Source organism: Olea europaea, unplaced genomic scaffold, assembly GCF_002742605.1.
Source record: "Olea europaea var. sylvestris unplaced genomic scaffold, O_europaea_v1 scaffold1481, whole genome shotgun sequence".
In the NCBI taxonomy this organism is placed as follows: domain Eukaryota; kingdom Viridiplantae; phylum Streptophyta; class Magnoliopsida; order Lamiales; family Oleaceae; genus Olea; species Olea europaea.
The window spans coordinates 92,844-113,055 of NW_019232372.1; the positions used below are offsets into that span (position 1 = coordinate 92,844).

The 20,212-nt window shown below is 34.9% G+C and overlaps 2 protein-coding genes across 2 annotated transcripts; both read left to right on the top strand.

Moving 5' to 3' along the window:
* The first annotated feature begins 220 nt into the window (after positions 1–220).
* Positions 221–7,166, top strand: LOC111376285 (protein SCAI-like). Its single transcript, XM_022999232.1, has 9 exons — positions 221–1,132; positions 2,604–2,810; positions 2,898–3,140; positions 3,329–3,395; positions 3,475–3,666; positions 3,778–3,869; positions 5,570–5,752; positions 5,836–5,972; positions 6,586–7,166. The coding sequence occupies exons 1-9, from the start codon at positions 626–628 to the stop codon at positions 6,770–6,772; spliced, it is 1,815 nt and encodes a 604-aa protein (XP_022855000.1). The 5' UTR covers positions 221–625; the 3' UTR covers positions 6,773–7,166.
* A 3,596-nt stretch (positions 7,167–10,762) lies between these two features.
* On the top strand, positions 10,763–13,422 carry LOC111376286 (WEB family protein At5g16730, chloroplastic-like). Its single transcript, XM_022999233.1, has 3 exons — positions 10,763–10,947; positions 11,155–11,302; positions 11,416–13,422. Exons 1-3 carry the CDS (start codon positions 10,928–10,930, stop codon positions 13,204–13,206), a joined length of 1,959 nt encoding a protein of 652 aa, XP_022855001.1. The 5' UTR covers positions 10,763–10,927; the 3' UTR covers positions 13,207–13,422.
* Positions 13,423–20,212: the final 6,790 nt, after the last annotated feature.

Below are 20,212 nucleotides of genomic sequence, written 5' to 3' on the forward strand. Positions count from 1 at the left end.
ACATGTAAACTTGACATAGCAATGCTGCGTCAAGGTGGAAGACGAATGTCCAATTTTCTCTTTAAAATTAGACATTATCACGCAGAAACAATATTAAACAATTCTTAAATCACAATTAGTAAATTTCCCAAATCAACATTTTTTTCCCCTCTCTCTCCTACTTCAACACGTGGGGGCGGCTCCAATGCCAGCTCGAATGTTATAAAACCCACGCATGACGTGTTATTCACACACTCACATTCGCTCTCCTCTCTCTCACTTTCACACACAAAACACACACCGGAATTGCACTGTCATTTCAGGTCACAGCCTAAAAAACAACGGTACTCAGTCGCCCACCACCTCGCACGTTGCCCAAAATCAAATCCAATTATGTCGCCTCCGCCCCAGTCCCCTATGCACTGCCGCCGTTGTTAAACTCGAATACAAAAACAAACAAAAAAGAATATTTTCCTCAATTTCCCAGCTCACTCTTCACGCCCCTTAAAACCCATATTTTTATTCGCCTTCCGTTGACAGATTAATTTGCAATTTACAGCAACTGGGCACCCAGCTAGGACCAAGTAAAACGATAAACCGGATGAAAAATCAACTGGGTTGAGGTTTTTTTTGGGTTCGTTTCAATATGTCAAAGGAGGATAATATAGTTACGACGACGTTTCGCACTCTGGTGGAGACTGCTGAACGGAAATTCGCGCGTGTACGTGACGTGCCGCTGCATCCGTACGGCGGGGGAAGCAGCCAGCAAAATGGGCACTTCTTCCATAAGGTATTCAAGGCTTACATGCGGCTCTGGAAGTATCAGCAGGAGAATAGGGCTAAATTGGTTAATTCGGGCCTGCAGCGCTGGGAAATTGGGGAGATCGCATCCCGAATTGGCCAGCTTTATTTTAACCAGTACTTGAGGACTAGTGAAGCCCGTTTCCTGCTCGAAGCGTATATATTTTACGAAGCTATAATTAAAAGGAATTATTTTGAAGGTTCGAGTGAGGATCGTGGGGTTAGATTCAAGGAGTTGAGGTTTTACGCGAGGTTTTTGATGGTTTCGTTGATTTTGAACCGTGCGGAGACGGTGAAGTTGCTTGTCGAAAAGTTTAAGGATCTGGTCGAGGATAGTAAGGCCAAATTTCGGGTACGAATTGCTAGTACTTTTTTAACTATGATGATTGGTTGAATTTTTACTTGAGATTCAAATTCTAGTAAATATGTGGCTGATGTGATATAATGTTTGAAATTAGAAAACATCGACAAGTATTTACTTGGCTTAAAAATCGGATAAATTTAGTTTGTTTTATGATGTTTTGTCGATTTGCTATCTTTTGCTCATTCATTGTCCATGCTTACATCAAAAATTGCAAAATATCTATTTGCACGAGAGAATCTCCAAATCTCATAAATTTAGCATGTTTTATGATGTTTTGTCGAATTGCTGTTTATCTTTGCTTATTCATGCTGACTTTAGAAGTGGACAATGTCAATGTGCGTGCAAAAGTCTCCAAATCCTATTGATGTCTTTTTCCTACTTGCAGTCACTCCCTGAATATTGGAGACGGTCGACGTTGAATTCTTTGCGCTCATTGAACCAAAGAATCGAAAGAATCGCAATGATTATTGTTTCTTTCATCTTTGTACAAGAGATTACCTATTTATTGTTTATTCTTATGGATTTGAAGTTTCTATCTCTCTTTAATCCACTTTAATGATTTCAAATCATTACAACTATTTGTGAATAACGTCGATTCTCTTTTGTTTCTAACACATTGAGCTTTGAAGTTTGATTGGAAATGAGAGCATTAAAAGTTAGTTAAATCTCAAGAATAAACGAAATGGCAATGATAATCACTGAATATGGTATAAAAGGTCTATGACGAGTGGCACTTGAGGACTAAGGCAAATGCTGTGATGATTATGCAATTATACTCTGCTTTTTAGGGTCACGTGTATATTGGATTACGTTAATGATGTAAAACATAATAAGAAATATAAATAGAAAAGAGAAGAAATATTCGATCAATAAGTCATTACCCGCTTTTAAAAACAGTGATAATATCGTTAAAAGTAAATGTGATCAAAATATTCAATCAATAAGTCATTACCTGCTTTTAAAAACAGTGATAATATCATTAAAAGTAATTGTGGATCGAAATGAAGAAAATGATATATTGACTGATGATTCTTATCATGGATTGCAAGGTTATGTCTAGATTTGTAATTTCTTCGTCTCTGTAGATTAAACTGAATTCAATATGCGAGATCAGACTAATATTTGAATTCACTTTAGCGTACAACTGTCACACAATTTTCTTGCGATGGTCTCTGCACACTTTGTACACAGCTCCTTGTAATCTGAAATATCCTCCCATTATTCTTTGATCAAGTGTTATCGCCAATTTTTATTTGTCACGTGTAACCGTGAACTGAAATTAAAAGCCTATGGCAAGTATCACAGAATCACATCATGCTCTAGGTGGGTGGTTATTATGAAACAATGGGAATTCATTTAATTTGTTTTTTCTCATTTCCTTAGTTATTTCAAATTCTCATTTTGTCCTGGGTATGTAATTTGACTTAAGAACGTAACAATAGGTTTCCATTTTGACCAGGGTACCAACTTCAAAGAATGGAGGCTGGTGGTGCAAGAAATTTTTCGATTTACAAAAGCTGATACAGCCACAGCGCATGTTAGGCCTTTACGTTATTGTGCCATGTTTGATTCACATCCAACCTCACTCCCTTATGTTTCCAAATTCCATGCCAAGAGACTTCTAAAGTTCCAAGATGCAGTTCTGACAAGCTATCACAAAAATGAGGTAACTGACTTGGCATTTAGATGATTGCATTGATTCTGATGGAGCTATATTAACTCCATGGAAAATTCGCCCTATATGACATTTCAGGTCAAATTCGCAGAATTGACTTTAGACACTTTCAGAATGCTGCAATGTTTGGAATGGGAACCTAGTGGATCTTTCTATCAGAAACAGTCCGTTGAATTAGCAGAAGCACGTACTCACACTGATCATTCTGTTACTTCTGGATTGATCGATATAAATTTAGTGGCAGGCATGACGGATCCAAATTTGCCTCCAAATCCTAAAAAGGCTGTTCTCTATCGTCCATCTGTGACACAGTTATTGGCCGTGAGTGCTCAAAATTTTGGCATTATTATTTACTTCTTTATTTCCTAATTTCTGCCTAAAATAGGTCTTGAGAGAAAGTTTACTATGCATATTAAAACATGTAAAGAATGAGCTTATTCTTTCCCATCTTGTAATAATTTCCTAAGTTCTAACTACTTGTGTTTCCTTGGTTGCTTATGTATTTTCAGGTGATTGCTACCGTTTGTGAGGAACTTCCTACAGAGAGTGTTATATTAATATACCTATCTGCTGCAGGTTGACTTAATTAAATTTAATACTCGAAATAAGCTGGACATCTGCATATGACGCTTGACTACTGATATGATGGATGCAGGGAATTCTGGTCGTGTTAGTACTTCGGAAATTGAAAGCTCTGGAGTATCAAGAAAGTTTTCTAAGCCCAATGCTAAATCCCTCAATCATCACGAACAGAACAAATGTCAGTGTGAAAATCATGTTACTCCTAAGGGAAACTTAAGTCAATATTTTGAGGAGTATTTGTGGTTAGGTCCATGCAGAAATGGAGGTAAGGGATATATAATTGGAACCTAATTTATTCTAATTCTTATTATGAGATACTAATCTCCACAATAAATGTTGGTGTTACCATCGCTTACAACTGATGTTTGTTTTGCAGGTTCAAATACATTCTACCCGTGTGATATAATTCCTTTCACGAGAAGACCTCTTTTTTTGATAATAGATAGCGATAATAGTCATGGATTCAAGGCAGGTTTGTCAAAACTTGGTAGAGTAACTTTTTCGAGGCTTTAGACTTAATGCTTGGCTGTGTCCTCTAGAAGTGGCTCTGAATCCATGATAATGATGTGTTAATTTGACTGTCGTGCATTGACCATCTTCTATCACATTTTCCCACCCTTTTTCTTAGTGAGTAAATGTAGTTTCATTTCATGAACACTAGGGTGGTTCCTCACATATATTTTGAATTTTGAACCACTACATACTTCTGAACGTTTTCCGAAAATCCAGAAAAGAACACCGCTCAGGTTGCATATTAAGTTTCAGTAATTAATGAGGAAGGAGTATTTGAAGAGGATATAATGCTTGGGACTCAGCGGGTTGAATGAAATGGAGAAATGTCATAAAGATTCTATGTAACTGAAAGATAATACTAACTTAGTGACTTAAAGCTTAAAAGAGAAGTTATATAAAATGGCTAGTTAGTTGGCTATACTTTATGACACTGAGTATCGGGCCATTAAAAACTAAAATTCTCTAGAAGAAATGAAGATATCAAGAGATATGGATGGTCACACTTGAATGGATAAATCAAGAATTGAGGATGGATGCTAATAATTGGCGATAATACATACGGAGGATACATTAGGGAAATGGCAAGTTAGATGATTAGAACTTGTCCTGTGTAAAGGTAAAGAAGTTTCCATTCATAATCGTTATGCAGTTCTATTAGAACAATCTATGAAAGAGTGGACTGGAACAAAATTAGCATGGTTTGAGGTGTTGTAAAGGATAAAATTTATTTCCAAAAGATATGACTTTCGGATTGACACAGAACGGCGCAAAATATTTCATTCACTCAACTCCAAGTTTATAGGTAACAAGGCTTAGCTTGTTATTATTGTTGTACAGGTTTGGTTCAAAAGGAAAAGGCGTTACTAGAGTTTATTATTCCCTTCTAAAATTCTGACAACTGAATGACTTTCTCAGCGTGAAAATAGGGACTTATTTGTGAGAGAGCAAAAGGTTGACTAGTATGAAGTCAATACCAACCTTCTGAAATTGAAACTAAGTGGCATATACCCTGGTCATGAGTCGCATTCCTTGGGTGTGAAAAGAGCACTCGAAGAGCCCTAAGTGTGAGCCTCATCCAATTAGGAGCCTCCACATAATTCTTTTAAAACAGTGGTACAGAGTCTTGCTAACCTTCCAAGAATTATTTAACGTATTATTGTCATTTATCTGTTTTTTCTCGTGAGGTAGTGAATGCTTTGTGAACCAAAAGATTCGGGTAGTAGTTTGATACTTCCTTCCTGCTCCCAAAACATGTACTTGATGTAAATGTTTGATTTCCTTGTTAAATTATGACTTTTAATTGTCACTGTATCTAGTTACATCTAAAAAGAAATTATCTCAACTACACTAATTCCCTGCCCAATGGTAAACCCAAAACTGTTCTTGCTTATCAGGTTTACCCTGTGAGCATTTTTAGCTGATATGAACCTCTTGTTTTTTCCCTATCTCAAGTAATGTAATTAGTAGGCCCTTTGTTTTCATCTATTTACATCCTCGGGCGGTAAAGTTATCCATTAACATTTTCCATGAAGCTATTGAAAATGTTTATGAAGCAGAAAGTTTCTGCTCTTGAATGTCAGTTCAGATATGGCATTTCACTTAAAGGGTAAAAAAGTGTTCCTTTGGCTTATTGCTGATTTGTACACCTCTCTCAGATTCTACATGGAGCTGAAAGAGGTGAACCTGCTGCATTATTTCTTTCTCCTACAAAGCCTTCATTCAAGAACCGGAGTGAGAACGATATGGCACGAAATGGAAGTCAGTTCACATTTTTCTTAACCGCTCCTTTACAAGCTTTCTGCCAATTGGTTGATTACAACTTTTCTAGTGATGGTGCGGTGAGTGAATTTTGTAAATGATAGACATCTTCAGTGGTATGTCCACGTCACTATGTATTATTTGCTAATAGATTTTGTTTCAGGACATGTACAAAGATGCGCAGGGTGTTATCTCAGCCGCCTTCACTGAATGGGAGGTGATACTCTGTACTTCAACTAGTCTGGATCTGGTGTGGGCCCAACTTCTGTCAGATCCATTTCTTCGGCGGCTTATTCTTAGGTAACTTATATCATGTCCCTGATCGCCTTCATGTAATGGTCTCGGATACATGATTGAGCCCATAATTGAAAATTCACGTCTAACTCAAGTTTTTCACTGATGATATGTGGACTTTGCTTGTATCATAAGTTCATTACTCCTAGAGACAAATAGTCAAAATGAAAATGATGTGATGTCCAAATGAGAATTTTTAAGTTTCTAGGTGCTAAATTACGTTAAACTTGAACTACGCATCTCTCTCTTTAAAGTGAAAAATTATGGATAATGTCAATAAAACTTCTTGGTTTTAGACGCGGATAATATTTGGTCCATTAATTGGCTACATATTGACGTCATCATACTCTCATGTCTAAATTCTAAGAATGCCCCAACAACTTCTAGCATTTTCAGTCGAAAAATGGAGCATGATAAACAGGTCGCACTTCATATGTTATAGATTCACTTTTATGCCATTTATAAAGAATCTAGTAGCGCGGTTTTACGAGTTTTCAATGAAATAATCATGCACAGATAATTTATTGTCTATTCAGTCCTAGAAATGCTTCATATTGCAAGAATTCACATGATGGCTTGATCTAATAAATGATCATCTTCTTTGATGATGTCTCTCCAGATTCATTTTCTGCCGTGCCGTGCTTGCTTTATTTTGCTTACGAGAAAGTGGCGATCAGTATTTGCCTGTGTGTGTACCTGAACTTCCTGACTCAGTGGCTTCCTTCTCCAAAGCCGTGCAACCTTCCATCAAACGACTTGCAAATCACCTTAAAGTTGCAGAATGTTTCAACTTTCATGATGACTAGTAGAAAAGTACCGATATTGTTGAGTTATGTTGCTGGTTTGATGGTAATTATAGGTTTCGAGATCATTACCTAAGTGGACAAAAAGATTTATGATAGCAGTTGGTTATCAGAGGGCGATACAGGGAAATTTTAGCAATAATTGAATTTGGTTTTTCGAGCCCTTCTCATTACACAGTCTCTTCAATTCTTGTGCAAAATTCGTTTTCTTTGTGGATATTTTCTTCTCGGTGGGACGATGTTGAAGCTCGGTTTTTGTTGCTCTGTGCCCTTTGCAGTTAGGTTAATTGGTTTACAGTTTACTCATTCTGGTTCTTGTAGTTGTTTCAAATCTTTTTTGGGTCCTTTGTAATATAAAATAAAATCAGGTAGCTGAATGAAACTTTTCCTTTTTTTATTTTCTTGCGACATCGTGTGGATTCGAACTTTGAATGTCAAGGCATATATAAAGTATATAGATTTGCGTCGGGGTTCTTCCAAGTATGAGCTCGTCTCGCCCTACTAGTTGACTCCGAGTCAGCTCATGGCTTGCCAACTTTACTTAGGGTTCGTTTGATTGAAGTGAGTTCCATAGAAAATGTTATATTCGATAAATTCGTTTTTTACTTTGACTGTTTAATACAAAAGTGGAAATGGAACTTGAATTTCAAGGTACAAACACTTAAGGTCTGTTTGATTGTAAAGATGAAATTTGGGTGGACAGAAAATGAATTTTAGAGAATTGAATTGTCTAGAAATTATTTTTAGAGAATTGTAAATTATTGTGTTTGATTGATATAATTTTTCACGTGAAAATTGTTGAAATAAAAGTGTTTTTGGGTGTTCGTTTGGCTTTGTTTTACATGAAAATTATCAATTAAAAAGATAGAATTTACTAGTATTGGGGATAAAATTTGTTTCCATTGCAAAAAAAAAAAAAAATAAAAAATAAAAAAAAAAAAAAAAATATAAATATATACAGAGAGAGAGAGAGAGAGAGAGAGAGAGAGAGAGAGAGATAAACACGATTAAGATGGAGATATGACACTTCTAAAGGAAACTGATACTCATTTATAGAGGCCATCATGTTTTGAGAGTTTTAATTCAATTGAATTTTTAATCTAAAAGTGATAAAATCTTATCATTATCTAAACTATATTTCAGCTAATGGGATAAGATATTGAATTTCAAAAATAAAATAAAATTATCTCCACAATTTATAAAATTAAATAAAGTAGAGACGACTAGTATAAAGGGGTTTAAAAATGAGTGTCGAGACATGTCGTGATTATTCAATTTGGGTCGAGATGGAGATTGTTGGTTTGACCCAAATTTGTGAAATAAAAGAATTATAGTTTGGCAAGAAAATGGAATGGATTTGAAAATATCCAGTTAAGGTAGACAGTATTGGGACTGACTTAAATAAAGTAAATCAGTTTAAGGGACCTATGTTGTATTTCCTTTAGTGCCACTAATTGTTGGTTGGTGAAAATTGAGCATCTGTAATTTCAGTTCGAAAGAAAAGATTTTTTTTAGTAACGAACATAAAATACTTTGGATACACAGGGCTTAATTAAGAAATTGGAATTAAAATTGTCCAACCATTTGTTGTAGGAGAGAGGCTATGCTGCACGGAAATGGAAATTGGAAATGAAATAGGACACTATACGATAGGATACGATACGAGAAACCGTTATTATTGAAAAAAGTATGGCATGACGCGCTATTGTAATGTTATATTTAAATTATTAATTTAATTAAATAAATTCAATATTCAACTTCCTAAAACTCTATAATGTAAATTATAACAAAAATTTCACAACCTATCTAATTTAATTAAGATCTTGACATAAAATCATTGTTATCTCATAAGTCAAAACACTTATTGATAATTGGTCAATACTCAAACTAAAAAATTCGTAAATTCACAATTCAAATTTCTTCAGCTATATCATCACCATCAATATATCGGCCTGTTTGGGAGTTTTGGCTCAAAAAATTGATTTTTTTACTGTTATTTCACTATTCCAGACGTCATATTTGACTTCTTCTCTCACAAGTGGACCCCACTTTTCTCCTAACAGTCAAAAAATTAATTCTCAAAATCAATCACAAACATGCTCTATATAATACTATCAATAGTATCATTGAATGACATGGCCTTCATCTCTAGTTTATCTGAAAAAAGATTTGCAATATCAGGCGTTCCATCATCTTCAAAGGATTCAAATTGATCCCCTACTATATCCCATATTTTAGTTTTCTCGACATAGCATTGTGGGCTTTTTATTGATATGATAGATGTCTTCATTCCTTTTTTTTATTATTAATTTTTTAGGCTTAGTTAAAACTCTTAAATTTTAATAAAATTATTGTATGAAAGTTATCCCAAAGAAAACTATTGTCCCAAAAACTGAGGTATGATGACCCGAATGTTTAAAAAATATACATTTATAGTCAGTGAATCAAGTGTGAATGACTAAAATTGGAGTCTACGGTTGCAATTTTTGAAGAACGTCATCGAACCATTTGTGTCCAACATGATCAAATAGAAATATTCAAACTTGTCATACTGATCATTATCTTGAAATTAGAAGAATTCGATGAAAAGATGTGATTACGCAAGCGTTATTTTGACACAAACAGCTCTAAAATGGCCAATATAAGCTATTAAGGTTAATAATTTTTTTTCTCAAAATAATACATCAGAAATGATTTTAGAGTTGTTCGTTGAAAGCACTCTAATGCTCAAGTAAACTCGATAGTTATACATGTATAATTTTTAATTTAACTATAATGTTGTTGTGAAAGAATAATATATAGAAACGTGTAAATTCGTTAGTTTTATTTGAGAATCTCATATATTAATTTAGCTCATCAATTAAATAATTTTATTTGCTAATGAATGACACAATAAAATTAAATGAACTTTTCAAATAGGTCGAGAGGCAATTTGAATACCTGCACCATATAAAGAATAGTATTCTATTTATGTTATTGTTGACTTATAATTAGGCAAACTTCTATTGGTGAAGACCGTTTCTTTCGAAATTACGAAGAAAAGTAAAGGAAGACATTTGTGAGCGTTTTAGGTTAATATAAAAAATGTCCAAATTTGAAATTTTAAGCAAATGCTCACGTTGGAGAAAGTAACATTTACTTCCTATCAAAGCAATTTCCTAGGTCATGTTTGCCGGCCCCTAGACAGTGTCAAACTCCAAAAGATTTGTATAATTTTCTTGGAAAATTTTCATATTTAGTCCCCTAATCTATTTCTCGATCTAATAGTTAAAGATTTAACAAGTTAGTTGTCGATCTTTAACTATTATTACACACAGCACCTTTTCATAATTTGTTTATAATTAGTCAAGTTAAATTTTATCTGTATATTTTGTAGGATTTACAAGTATCACATACTTATTTATCACTTATTTATAGCAATTTATAATTTAAACTGATTATAAATAACTTTCAAAATGTGCTTTATATGAAAACACTTGATGATGTGTTAAATATTCACGTGATCATTGTATGTCCAACTTTATAAAGTTAGATTTTACTTTTTAACTTGAGTTTGATATGAGGAATGATAGAATGCTCTATTCTTATGACCTATTGTGTTTTAATCTCAACGGAGCTAGGATGGAGAAAATGGACTCGTCTTGAACTAGTTCCAACTCTTAATTTTTATTCTATTTTTATGTTCATAAAAAATAAAGCAAAAAGTAAATGGAAAAATGAGACTTAGAATGAGGATAATTTAGACTTTCAGTTACAGTCTCGTCATCTCTTGAAAATTCTTGATTGGGCGCTGTTCCATTGTCATCACTAATTGGTACTTAATAATATGAAGTGAGGTATAATATTAGTAGACAAATTTCCTCATAAAAAGTTTTGGACTAACTTGTTAATAAGACAATAAGTTGAGGAACAATAGTGAAATTTGTTTCGAAGTTACTTTCGTTCTCTCTCTAAATCTCCCTCAGCTTACTTTTGCCGTTACGGGAGCGTGCTGCGTGCCTAACAAATACCCGCCAACTTCGGACTTTGTCATGAACCTAGCTTTCAACGAAAATACAAAAATCTGCTTATACTTTTTTTTTCCCCTGCTTATTTTCGCCAAACTTATTTTCTGATTATCCGAAGGAATCACAGCCATAGTTCAAGATTCACCATACAATGTTACGTTCCAAATCAAGGTACTGAGTACACTGACTATATTTTTTGGGCCATCAAAATTTCATGGTATATTCTGTGTTGCAGAGATTTTATCGGACTCTATTCATTGATTACATGCTTTAACGTTCATCTTCCCCGTTTTTTAGTTATGCATATGGTTGCATGTAAATTTATCTTTAATTTTTGAGTTTAGAATTTGAATTTTTGTGATTTTATGGGTTTTGTAGATCTGGGTCGAATGATTTTGGCCAGAAGAATCATTATACATCGGTGTTGTCTAGGACCCTTTCTGCTTCAAAGTTTTGTAGGGGAGGTGATTTGGTCTCACAAATTGATTCTAATGCCCTTAAAATTGCTGATAAAAAGTCTTCCAAGGTATATAAAAACTTTTTGATTTATGGGTTTATCTATATTCGTATGTTAGTTTGTTTAATTCTAGCTTTTGTTTGATTTTGATGATGGATTTTGTGGTTCTCATTTTGATGTAGAAACTGAGTAATCGGACTATGTCAATGGAGAAACAGAAGGGGGAGTTGGAGGCAGAGCTCCACAGGACTAGGGCACAATTGGGAGTTGCTGAGGTAGAAAGAGATAAAGCCCTTGATGAACTTAGAGAGGCAAAAGAAAAAGCTGTCGAGGCGAGTATTGGATTGAGTGAAGGTAGTAAGGTCGAGGAATTAAAGATGGAATTGAAGAGTTTGAAAGAAATTCTAACTAATTCACATGAAGAATTGAAGGTTAAAGATGATAAGATTAAGTCTTTAGAGTTGGAACTTGGAAAGACGAAGCAATTTGAGTTCGCTTTGTTAGAGAGAGATGCATCTTTAGATAAGTTGAAGGAGGAGTTTAGTAGTGTGAGAGAGTCAAATATGCAGGCAACAGAGTTGTTGTCTGAGGGTGAGAAGAAGATTCGAGAATTAGAAGACCAAGTAGAGAGAGGCAAGCAATCGGAATCCAAAATGATTGATTTGATGGAAATCAAGACTAAACAGCATGAGCAGACGGAGATTGTTCTCGAAGAATTGAAGCTTGAAACCACTTCTCTTCGTGAGAAAATTGAATTGTTGCAAGACTCGTCTAAGCAAAATAGCAGAGATCTTAATAATGCTGATTTTAGTGATGAAGAGAATGAAGGGCTAAAGGCTGAGCTGCGATTGACAAAGGAGAATCTGGCTCGTGCCCAAGAAGATGAAAAGAAAGCTTCATTGAAGGTTAAGAGCCTACTCGAAGAGATGGAATTGCTTAAAAACGAACTGAAGTTGGCAATTGATGCAGAAGAGAGGAGTACGAATGCCATGGAAGATTTAGCTTTGGCATTGAAGGAAGTTACAGCAGAAGCCAATCAAACAAAGGAGAAACTTGTTAATGCCCAAATGGAACTTGAGCAAATTAAAGCAGCAGCAGAAAAACTGAAGGAAATGGCGGGAAGTACGGATGAAAGGCATCAAAAGCTTTTAGATGAAGCTAAACAAGAAGCAGAATTATACAAGAATACTGCGGATAGACTGAGATTAGAAGCCGAGGAGTCAATTTTGGCTTCGAACGGGAAGGAAATGGGGTTCGTCAGTTGTATAATAAGAGCTGAGGAGGAAGCAGCTGTTGCAAAACGTGAGAGTGCAAGACTTGCCGAGTCCCTCAAGGCAGCCGAGGATATGGCACAAGCAGCACGGGACGAAACTAACAAATTGAGGGATATACTTAAGCAGGCTATTAATGAAGCCAATGCTGCAAAAGCAGCAGCAGACATTGCTAGAGATGAAAATTCCCGACTCAAAGATTGTCTTTCTGAAAGGGATGAAGCCTTGAATTTTCTTACCCCAGAAGATGAAGGCCTTAGAATAAATTCGAAGATTGAGGATAAGGAGAAGAATGGGACGTTCGTGGATAGGGAACACAAGGAAAATAATTTAAAGAAACTTGAAGATCTGAAGTTCATGAACGAGCATGAAAATTCGGATGAGAAACTTTTATATGAAGATCCCAATAAGGCAGAGGCCTTAAAAGGCTCAATTTTTTATTCTTCTGCAGAAACACCAAGATCAGAGCTTCGTACGCCAAAATCATCGGTTTCTACTCACCCAAGAGGGTATTCTTCTTCCATCACAGATAATACAGGAACACCAAATTCGGAAGATTTTGATAATTTAGATATTAGAGATAGAAATTCTCAAAGAAGAAGGAAAACAATGTTTGGGCGAGTAGGAGATCTACTGATGATTGGAAGAAGTTTTCACAGGAAGGAACCGTCCACTGAATCAACACCTCCTGCACATCCCTGAACTCAAAAGATAAGAAAACAATATAATACATATGTGTTTAATGTATTATGTAAAGACAAATTTCAGTTAGTTAATTTTTCTTCGTAATCTTTCATTTCCATGTTTTTGGGGTATACCTTTGAGGATTTTTTTAGTTTATATGTTAGATATTGAAGTCTTACACAGATGTCATGAAGTTTACTCTTTGAATGCCAAAGGATATTCTGTATGTTTTCATATCTGAACACGCAAAAGCTCGAGAGAATAGCTGCTATGGAAAAGCAGAATGAACACAAGGGTCCCTTCCATTCCCCAACCTTATATTTGTAACGAACTGATTTTAAGGTGAGTTTTAAATGACTTGTTATTAACGTACCCTGACGAATATAATAACTATTTCTAATTTTTGCATTCGAATATAACAACTACTTCTCAACTTCTGAAATATAAACCTACTGTACCAAAAGGGGCTGCCGAAGTGTGCTCAGAGACACTGGTCTGTTCTGTCGAAGGTTTAAAGAAGAAATTTACGATAGATTCAATGGTGAAAAATCCAGCAGATTCATCTCCATGCACCTTCCCTCCTTCCTATAATCGAGCAGAACTTGAAGATTTTCTTGTAATGAAAGATAATCTAACTAAGCAAGTTAAAATGCTGGAAGAAAGTGAAAGTATTGGAAACCCAACCATGAAAATATAAGCATTGGACTGCACATTAGAGTAGAGATGATTGTAAAATTTTTCTTTTGACGTTATTTAATCATATTCAATACCGCATAAAACCATACCATAATTAAAAAGTTGTTCTTCCACATTTTTGAGTACATGGGTGGGTACAGGTGAGTGGGATTAATATTAATCGAGTTGCTTACTATTTCTACTTAAACAAGTATACATCAACAATTTATTTGATTATTAGACATTCACTACTCGAGTTAATCTTACAATGAGTCATTCAAGTTTGTTACGAATCTCAAAATGGTTATAGAAGTATTTTCTTACAGTACTGCTCACTCAAGTTTTTAATGGTTACTCGGCTGGAAAGATAATCCAAAAAATCACGTGGCACCATTGAATGCCAATTTAGACACAGACAACCTTAAATAGTACGCTATATCACACATAATCATAAATTTATGTATGCATAAAGTTAGACATTCATATGGGTGCAAACTTTTTTGGATCTGTCCCACGGGCATGGCGCAGTGGTAAAGCAGGAAGGTTTTCTACGGGGTATCGGAAGTTCGAATCCTTGCGGCAGTTGGAAGGCAACATTTATGTTAGAAGATAAATGTCCGATGGAGGCAAAGTTATGATGCGTTTTGTCGTTTTTCTGAGGATCCTGTCCGCACGTCATAAAGAGAGATCCACAGGGAGGAGAACCACATCTTGGATGTCAGGCCCAAATGTGTATAAGTTGTGACCACATTCGGATTTACCTGATTGGCCGATCGGAAGGAAAGGCTGCGAAACTCGGACACTTGAATAAAAAAAACACTTTTTTGGAACTTTTTTTCGTCCATACAAGCGTACATAATTGCTTCTCTAACACTTGGATGCCCAAGACCAAAAACATGCCCGATTCCTTGTAGAGCAATGCTAACCATGTCATACTTAGGAGGGATGGGCACCATTTGTCCAATTTGCCCGATTTCATTCATGAAGTCAATATTTCTAAAAAATTAATTTACCTACGGAGATTTCATCAATAGGTACTGTAATTAAAATATAAACTTTAATATCAATGACGAAAATTTCCTTGATAATTAAAAAAATTATGAATACAAGTTATGAATAAATCCTAGATTATGAATGAAATATTAAAAAATGTGAAAAATGCTTATTTGTTGGCAATCATCGACCAAAGCACCGTTGGTGATTGCCGATGACATCGATAAATCGGTAGTCGATGCATGACGGTGATATGTAAAAGAAAAAATAATACAAATTAGATTCTGTTTGATGTAGATTTTTTAAGAATAGAGTTTGCATATATTGATAAAATATGATTAAAAAGTAAGTAAAATTTATGGATTTACGTGCAAAATTATTTTTGAAGAATATATAGTTGAAAATGATTGGAGTAAAAATGAATTTTAAAGATTATCTACCCAATAGGAGTTTAAATTATTGATTGCATGTTTAAAAAATGAATAAGGAATAAATACCTATTCGTCGGTCATCAAAGACTGAAGTATCGTCGATGATTGTTGACGACGTCATGGACGACAATCATTGTCATATGTCATCGCAAATGAACGTGCATTGGTGATCACTGATGATTTTGTCAATAATTCCATCAAAATTGGTACTCTTTTCGTCATGTATCATCGATAATAATGTCAGCGATTATTTTAATTTATCGAGTCCGTGATCACCCTTACCATCGCCCTCGAAGTTTTCGAGAAATTCAAACTCAAAAGAGCTACACATCAATAGGATGAACAAGAAAGTGGAAAGTGTTAAAGGCTAAAATATTTCATTAATATATATTTGCTGAGAAACCCATGTATTTATACAAAGATGGCCCGAGGCATTACAGATGGAAATTTTTGTTAAATAGTTGGTGGAAATGGAGAATTTCTTATTATTAAATATTTCATATGGAAACTTCGCTGAATATAAATTTAGCAAAGTTTGACATATTTAGCCAAGATTAGATACAAAGATCAAATATTCATCACATGCTTTAAAATATAAGCGTTTACGAACAATTTTATTAATAAAATCATAAGATACAATTGTTGAATCAATATTTTCATGTCATCGTTTAGGCGCTCATTTTAAAGATTTCTTAAGCTTTACATACTTTATTCTCATTTTCGAGTAAAATAAACCTTTTTGATTGTTTCATATATACCTCATTTAGATATCCATTTAAGAAAGTCGTTTTTATATCCACTTGGTGAAGATAAATATCATGTATAGGTGCTAAAAAAATCAACAAGTATACATCAACAATTTATTTGATTATTAGACATTTACTACTCGAGTTAATTTTACAATGAGTCATTCAAGTTTGTTACGAATTTCAAAATGATTATAGAAGTATTTTCTTACAGTACTGCTCACTCAAGTTTTTAATGGTTACTCGGCTGGAAAGATAATCCAAAAAATCACGTGGCACCATTGAATGCCAATGTAGACACAGACAACCTTAGATAGTACGCTATATCACACATAATCATAAATTTATGTGTGCATAAAGTTAGACATTCATTATGTATGCATAAAGTTAGACATTCATATGGGTGCAAACTTTTTTGGACCTGTACCCACGGGCATGATGCAGTGGTAAAGTAGGAGGGTTCTTTACGGAATGTCGGAGGTTCGAATCCTTGCGGTAGCTGGAAGGCAACATTTATGTTGGAAGGTAAATGTCCGATGGAGGCAAAGTTATAGTGCGCTTTGTTGTTTTTCTGAGGATCCAATCCGCACGTCATAAAGAGAGGTCCACAAGGAGGAGAATCACATCCTGGATGTCCGGCCCAAATGTGTATAAGCTGTGACCACATTCGGATTTACCTGATTGGCTGATTTTAAGGAAAGGCTGCGAAACTCGGACCCTTGAATTAAAAAAAACAAAAAAAAAAACACTTTTTGTCGTCCATATAAGCGTACATAATTGCTTCTCTAACACTTGGATGCCCAAGACCAAAGACATGCCCGATTCCTTGTAGAGCAATGCTAACCATGTCATACTTAGGAGGAATGGGCACCATTTGTCCAATTTGCCCGATTTCATTCATGATGTCAATATTTCTAAAAACTGAATTTACCTGCGGAGATTCCATCAATAGATAATGTAATTAAAATATAAACTTTAATATCAATAACGAAAATTTCCTTGATAATTAAAAAAATTATGAATACAAGTTATGAATAAATCCTAGATTATTAATGAAATATTAAAAAATGTGATAAATGCTTATTTGTTGGCAATCATCGACCAAAGCACCGTCGGTGATTGCCGATGACCTCAATAAATCGGTAGTCGATGCATGACGGTGACATGTAAAAGAAAAAATGATATAAATTAGATTCTGTTTGATGTAGAATTTTTAAGATTAGATTTTGCAAATATTGATAAAATATGATTAAAAAGTAAGTAAAATTTATGAATTTACGTGCAAAATTATTTTTGAAGAATATATAGTTGACAATGATTGGAGTAAAAATGAATTTTAAAGATTCTCTACCCAATAGGAGTTTAAATTATTGATTGCATGTTAAAAAAATGAATAAGGAATAAATACTTATTCGTCGGTCATCAAAGACTGAAGTATCGTCGATGATTATCGACGACGTCATGGACGACAATCATTGTCATATGTCATCGCAAATGAATGTGCATTGGTGATCATTGATGATGTTATTGTTGGAAAAATGGTTATGAAATGGGTCAATTTTGAGCTCAAATTTCAGTGGGACCCACCTTTTAATTAATACGGGACATAGCATATTCACGTTCTATTTCGCGAGATGATTAACGTGATATATTTATTTATCGAAAACCATTTAAAATTGAATGAAATATTAAGGCAGATGAACCTTGGGCCCAGACCAATCCTTTTACTTATTATTATTATTATTATTATTATTATTATTATTATTATTGAGTGCATGATGTGATTTTCAACGTCAGGGTAGGAGATGTCGATGGCATTGACAAGGAGGAGAGAAATAAGATTGACAGACAAAATGGTGGCAAGTTCGGAAACTTTGAGGTCGGTCTGGATGGAATAACCGACAAGGGCACTGCAGGTTTCGATCTCGCCCCGTACCCAATTTGATTATCCGATTAATCGGGTAATCCCCACCCCGTTCGAGATGGGGCTCCACAGGTATCGGGTTAGACATGTATTTTTGCCATCCCCATACATGTTCTGGGTCATTTTCAGCTTGAGAAATAAATGGAATTTTTCTAATAACAGTTATCCTACTTCCTTCTACTAAGTAGATAGAAATAAGTGAAAAACCAATCTCATCATATCCTAAACTATTTATTCTACCAGTACAAACTCTATTACTTCATTGAGGTTTATTGGATTCATTAATGTCACTCTATTACTTCTGCCCGTGCCCGTGTTCGAGTCCGGTCCGGTTCGGTGCGGGTACACCTTTACACTATATTAACTTTTTGGACAAAATTTATTTAAAATTTTGGACCAAATTGTAAATAATCAAATTCTTGGGTACAAATCTAGAATAGGAACCTCCATGAGTTTCCTTAAAATTTGAGAATCCTTTTTCGATGTTAATAAACTCTCAAAAAATTCAACTTAACGGGATTCTATTATCACATTGCATTCTAGGTTTAGAAGTGAACATGCCTTACTATTTAAACCATGTCCACAAAGGCACGTTTAATACCTCTTGTGCCTAGCTTTATTCTTGTTGGATCCATGTTCTTACAATAAGCAAAACACCCCACATTCTAAAGTATTCAATATTTGATTTTTGACCTTTTGATTACTCATATGGAGAAGCTTATTTCTTTTCATAGTAACAAGATTTATAATATAAACGCACTACCTAAAATTTCCCTATGAAATTTAAATTTTGGCTTATTTCGGGTGTTTACCGACCAAACAGTCGACTGTTAGCCGACTGTTAACCGACTTAACAGACACGACTTTTAAGAACAGCATGTCTGTTTGAATTTTTGAGGCTTGTCTGAAATGTGATAACTGTTCGAATGACCACGAACAAGTCTATAAATAGCCAGTCTTTCTACCAGAAAAAACACACCATTTTCATTGCAAACTTTCTGTGCTTTGAATCTCATTTCCCTCTCTCTCGTTCTGATATTTTTTCGAAGTAAAACACACTTCGTTGAGTTCGTTGGAACTCCTGTAGACCGCAGTGCTGCTTCCGTAGGAGACGAAAATTTGTTCTATCCTGGGAAACGATTGCTGGACGCCTTTAGCACAATTGAAGGCACCTGGACGCCTTTAGCACCATTGAAGGCAGCAAATTCGTTTTAAAGAAACATCGTGAAGTCGGTGGGCTCGAATTACAATTTTGGATTCTGTTGATCAATTTTTGCATTCATGTGATTCTGTCAGATTTTTTTCGAAGGAGTAACTTCAAACTCCAGAAACAACAATCTTAAAACGAAATTTTTCTATTATTATTTTGTTTCTGTCGACTCCTTCTTACCGTTGATCTTCTGATTGTGTTTCAGAAATGGCAACTTCTGGTACCACACTCCCGAATACGACCGGGGAAAAACCAGAAAAGTTTAATGGGTTTGATTTCAAGCGTTGGCAACAAAAAATGCTTTTTTATCTAACGACATTAAATCTAGCTAAATTTCTCAAAGAAAACGCGCCTTCATATACCGAGCAAGACAGTGATGCTGAAAAATTGACTGCAGTTGATTCATGGATGCATTCTGATTTCTTATGCAGAAATTATGTACTTAATGGATTGGATAACACATTATATAATGTGTACTGCAATGCTAAGTCCGCAAAAGAATTGTGGGAATCTTTGGACACAAAGTACAAAACCGAAGATGTCGGCACGAAGAAATTCATTGTCGGTCGTTTTTTAGACTATAAAATGGTTGACAACAAGACTGTCATATCCTAAGTTCAAGAATTTCAGATCATACTTAGCGACATCCATGCCGAAGGAATGAAACTAAGTGAATCATTCCAAGTTGCTGCACTAATTGAGAAATTACCACCTTCATGGAAGGATTTCAAGAATTACCTAAAGCACAAGCAGAAGGAAATGAAATTTGAAGATATCATTGTCCGATTGAGAATAGAAGAAGACAATCGCAAAACTGAAAAAAGGAATGGTGCATCTAATTCGATGAAATCAAAGCCAACATTGTAGAAGGAGGCTTCAAGACAAGCAAAAAGAGGAAGCACAATGGGGAAGGACAAATTGGTGCGTCAAAAACTGCTAAAAAGTTTAAAGGCAACTGTTACAATTGTGGCAAGGCAGGACATCGTTCCAAGGATTGTCGAAAGCCAAAAAATGTGAAGGGAAAAACTAACCAGGCCAATGTAAC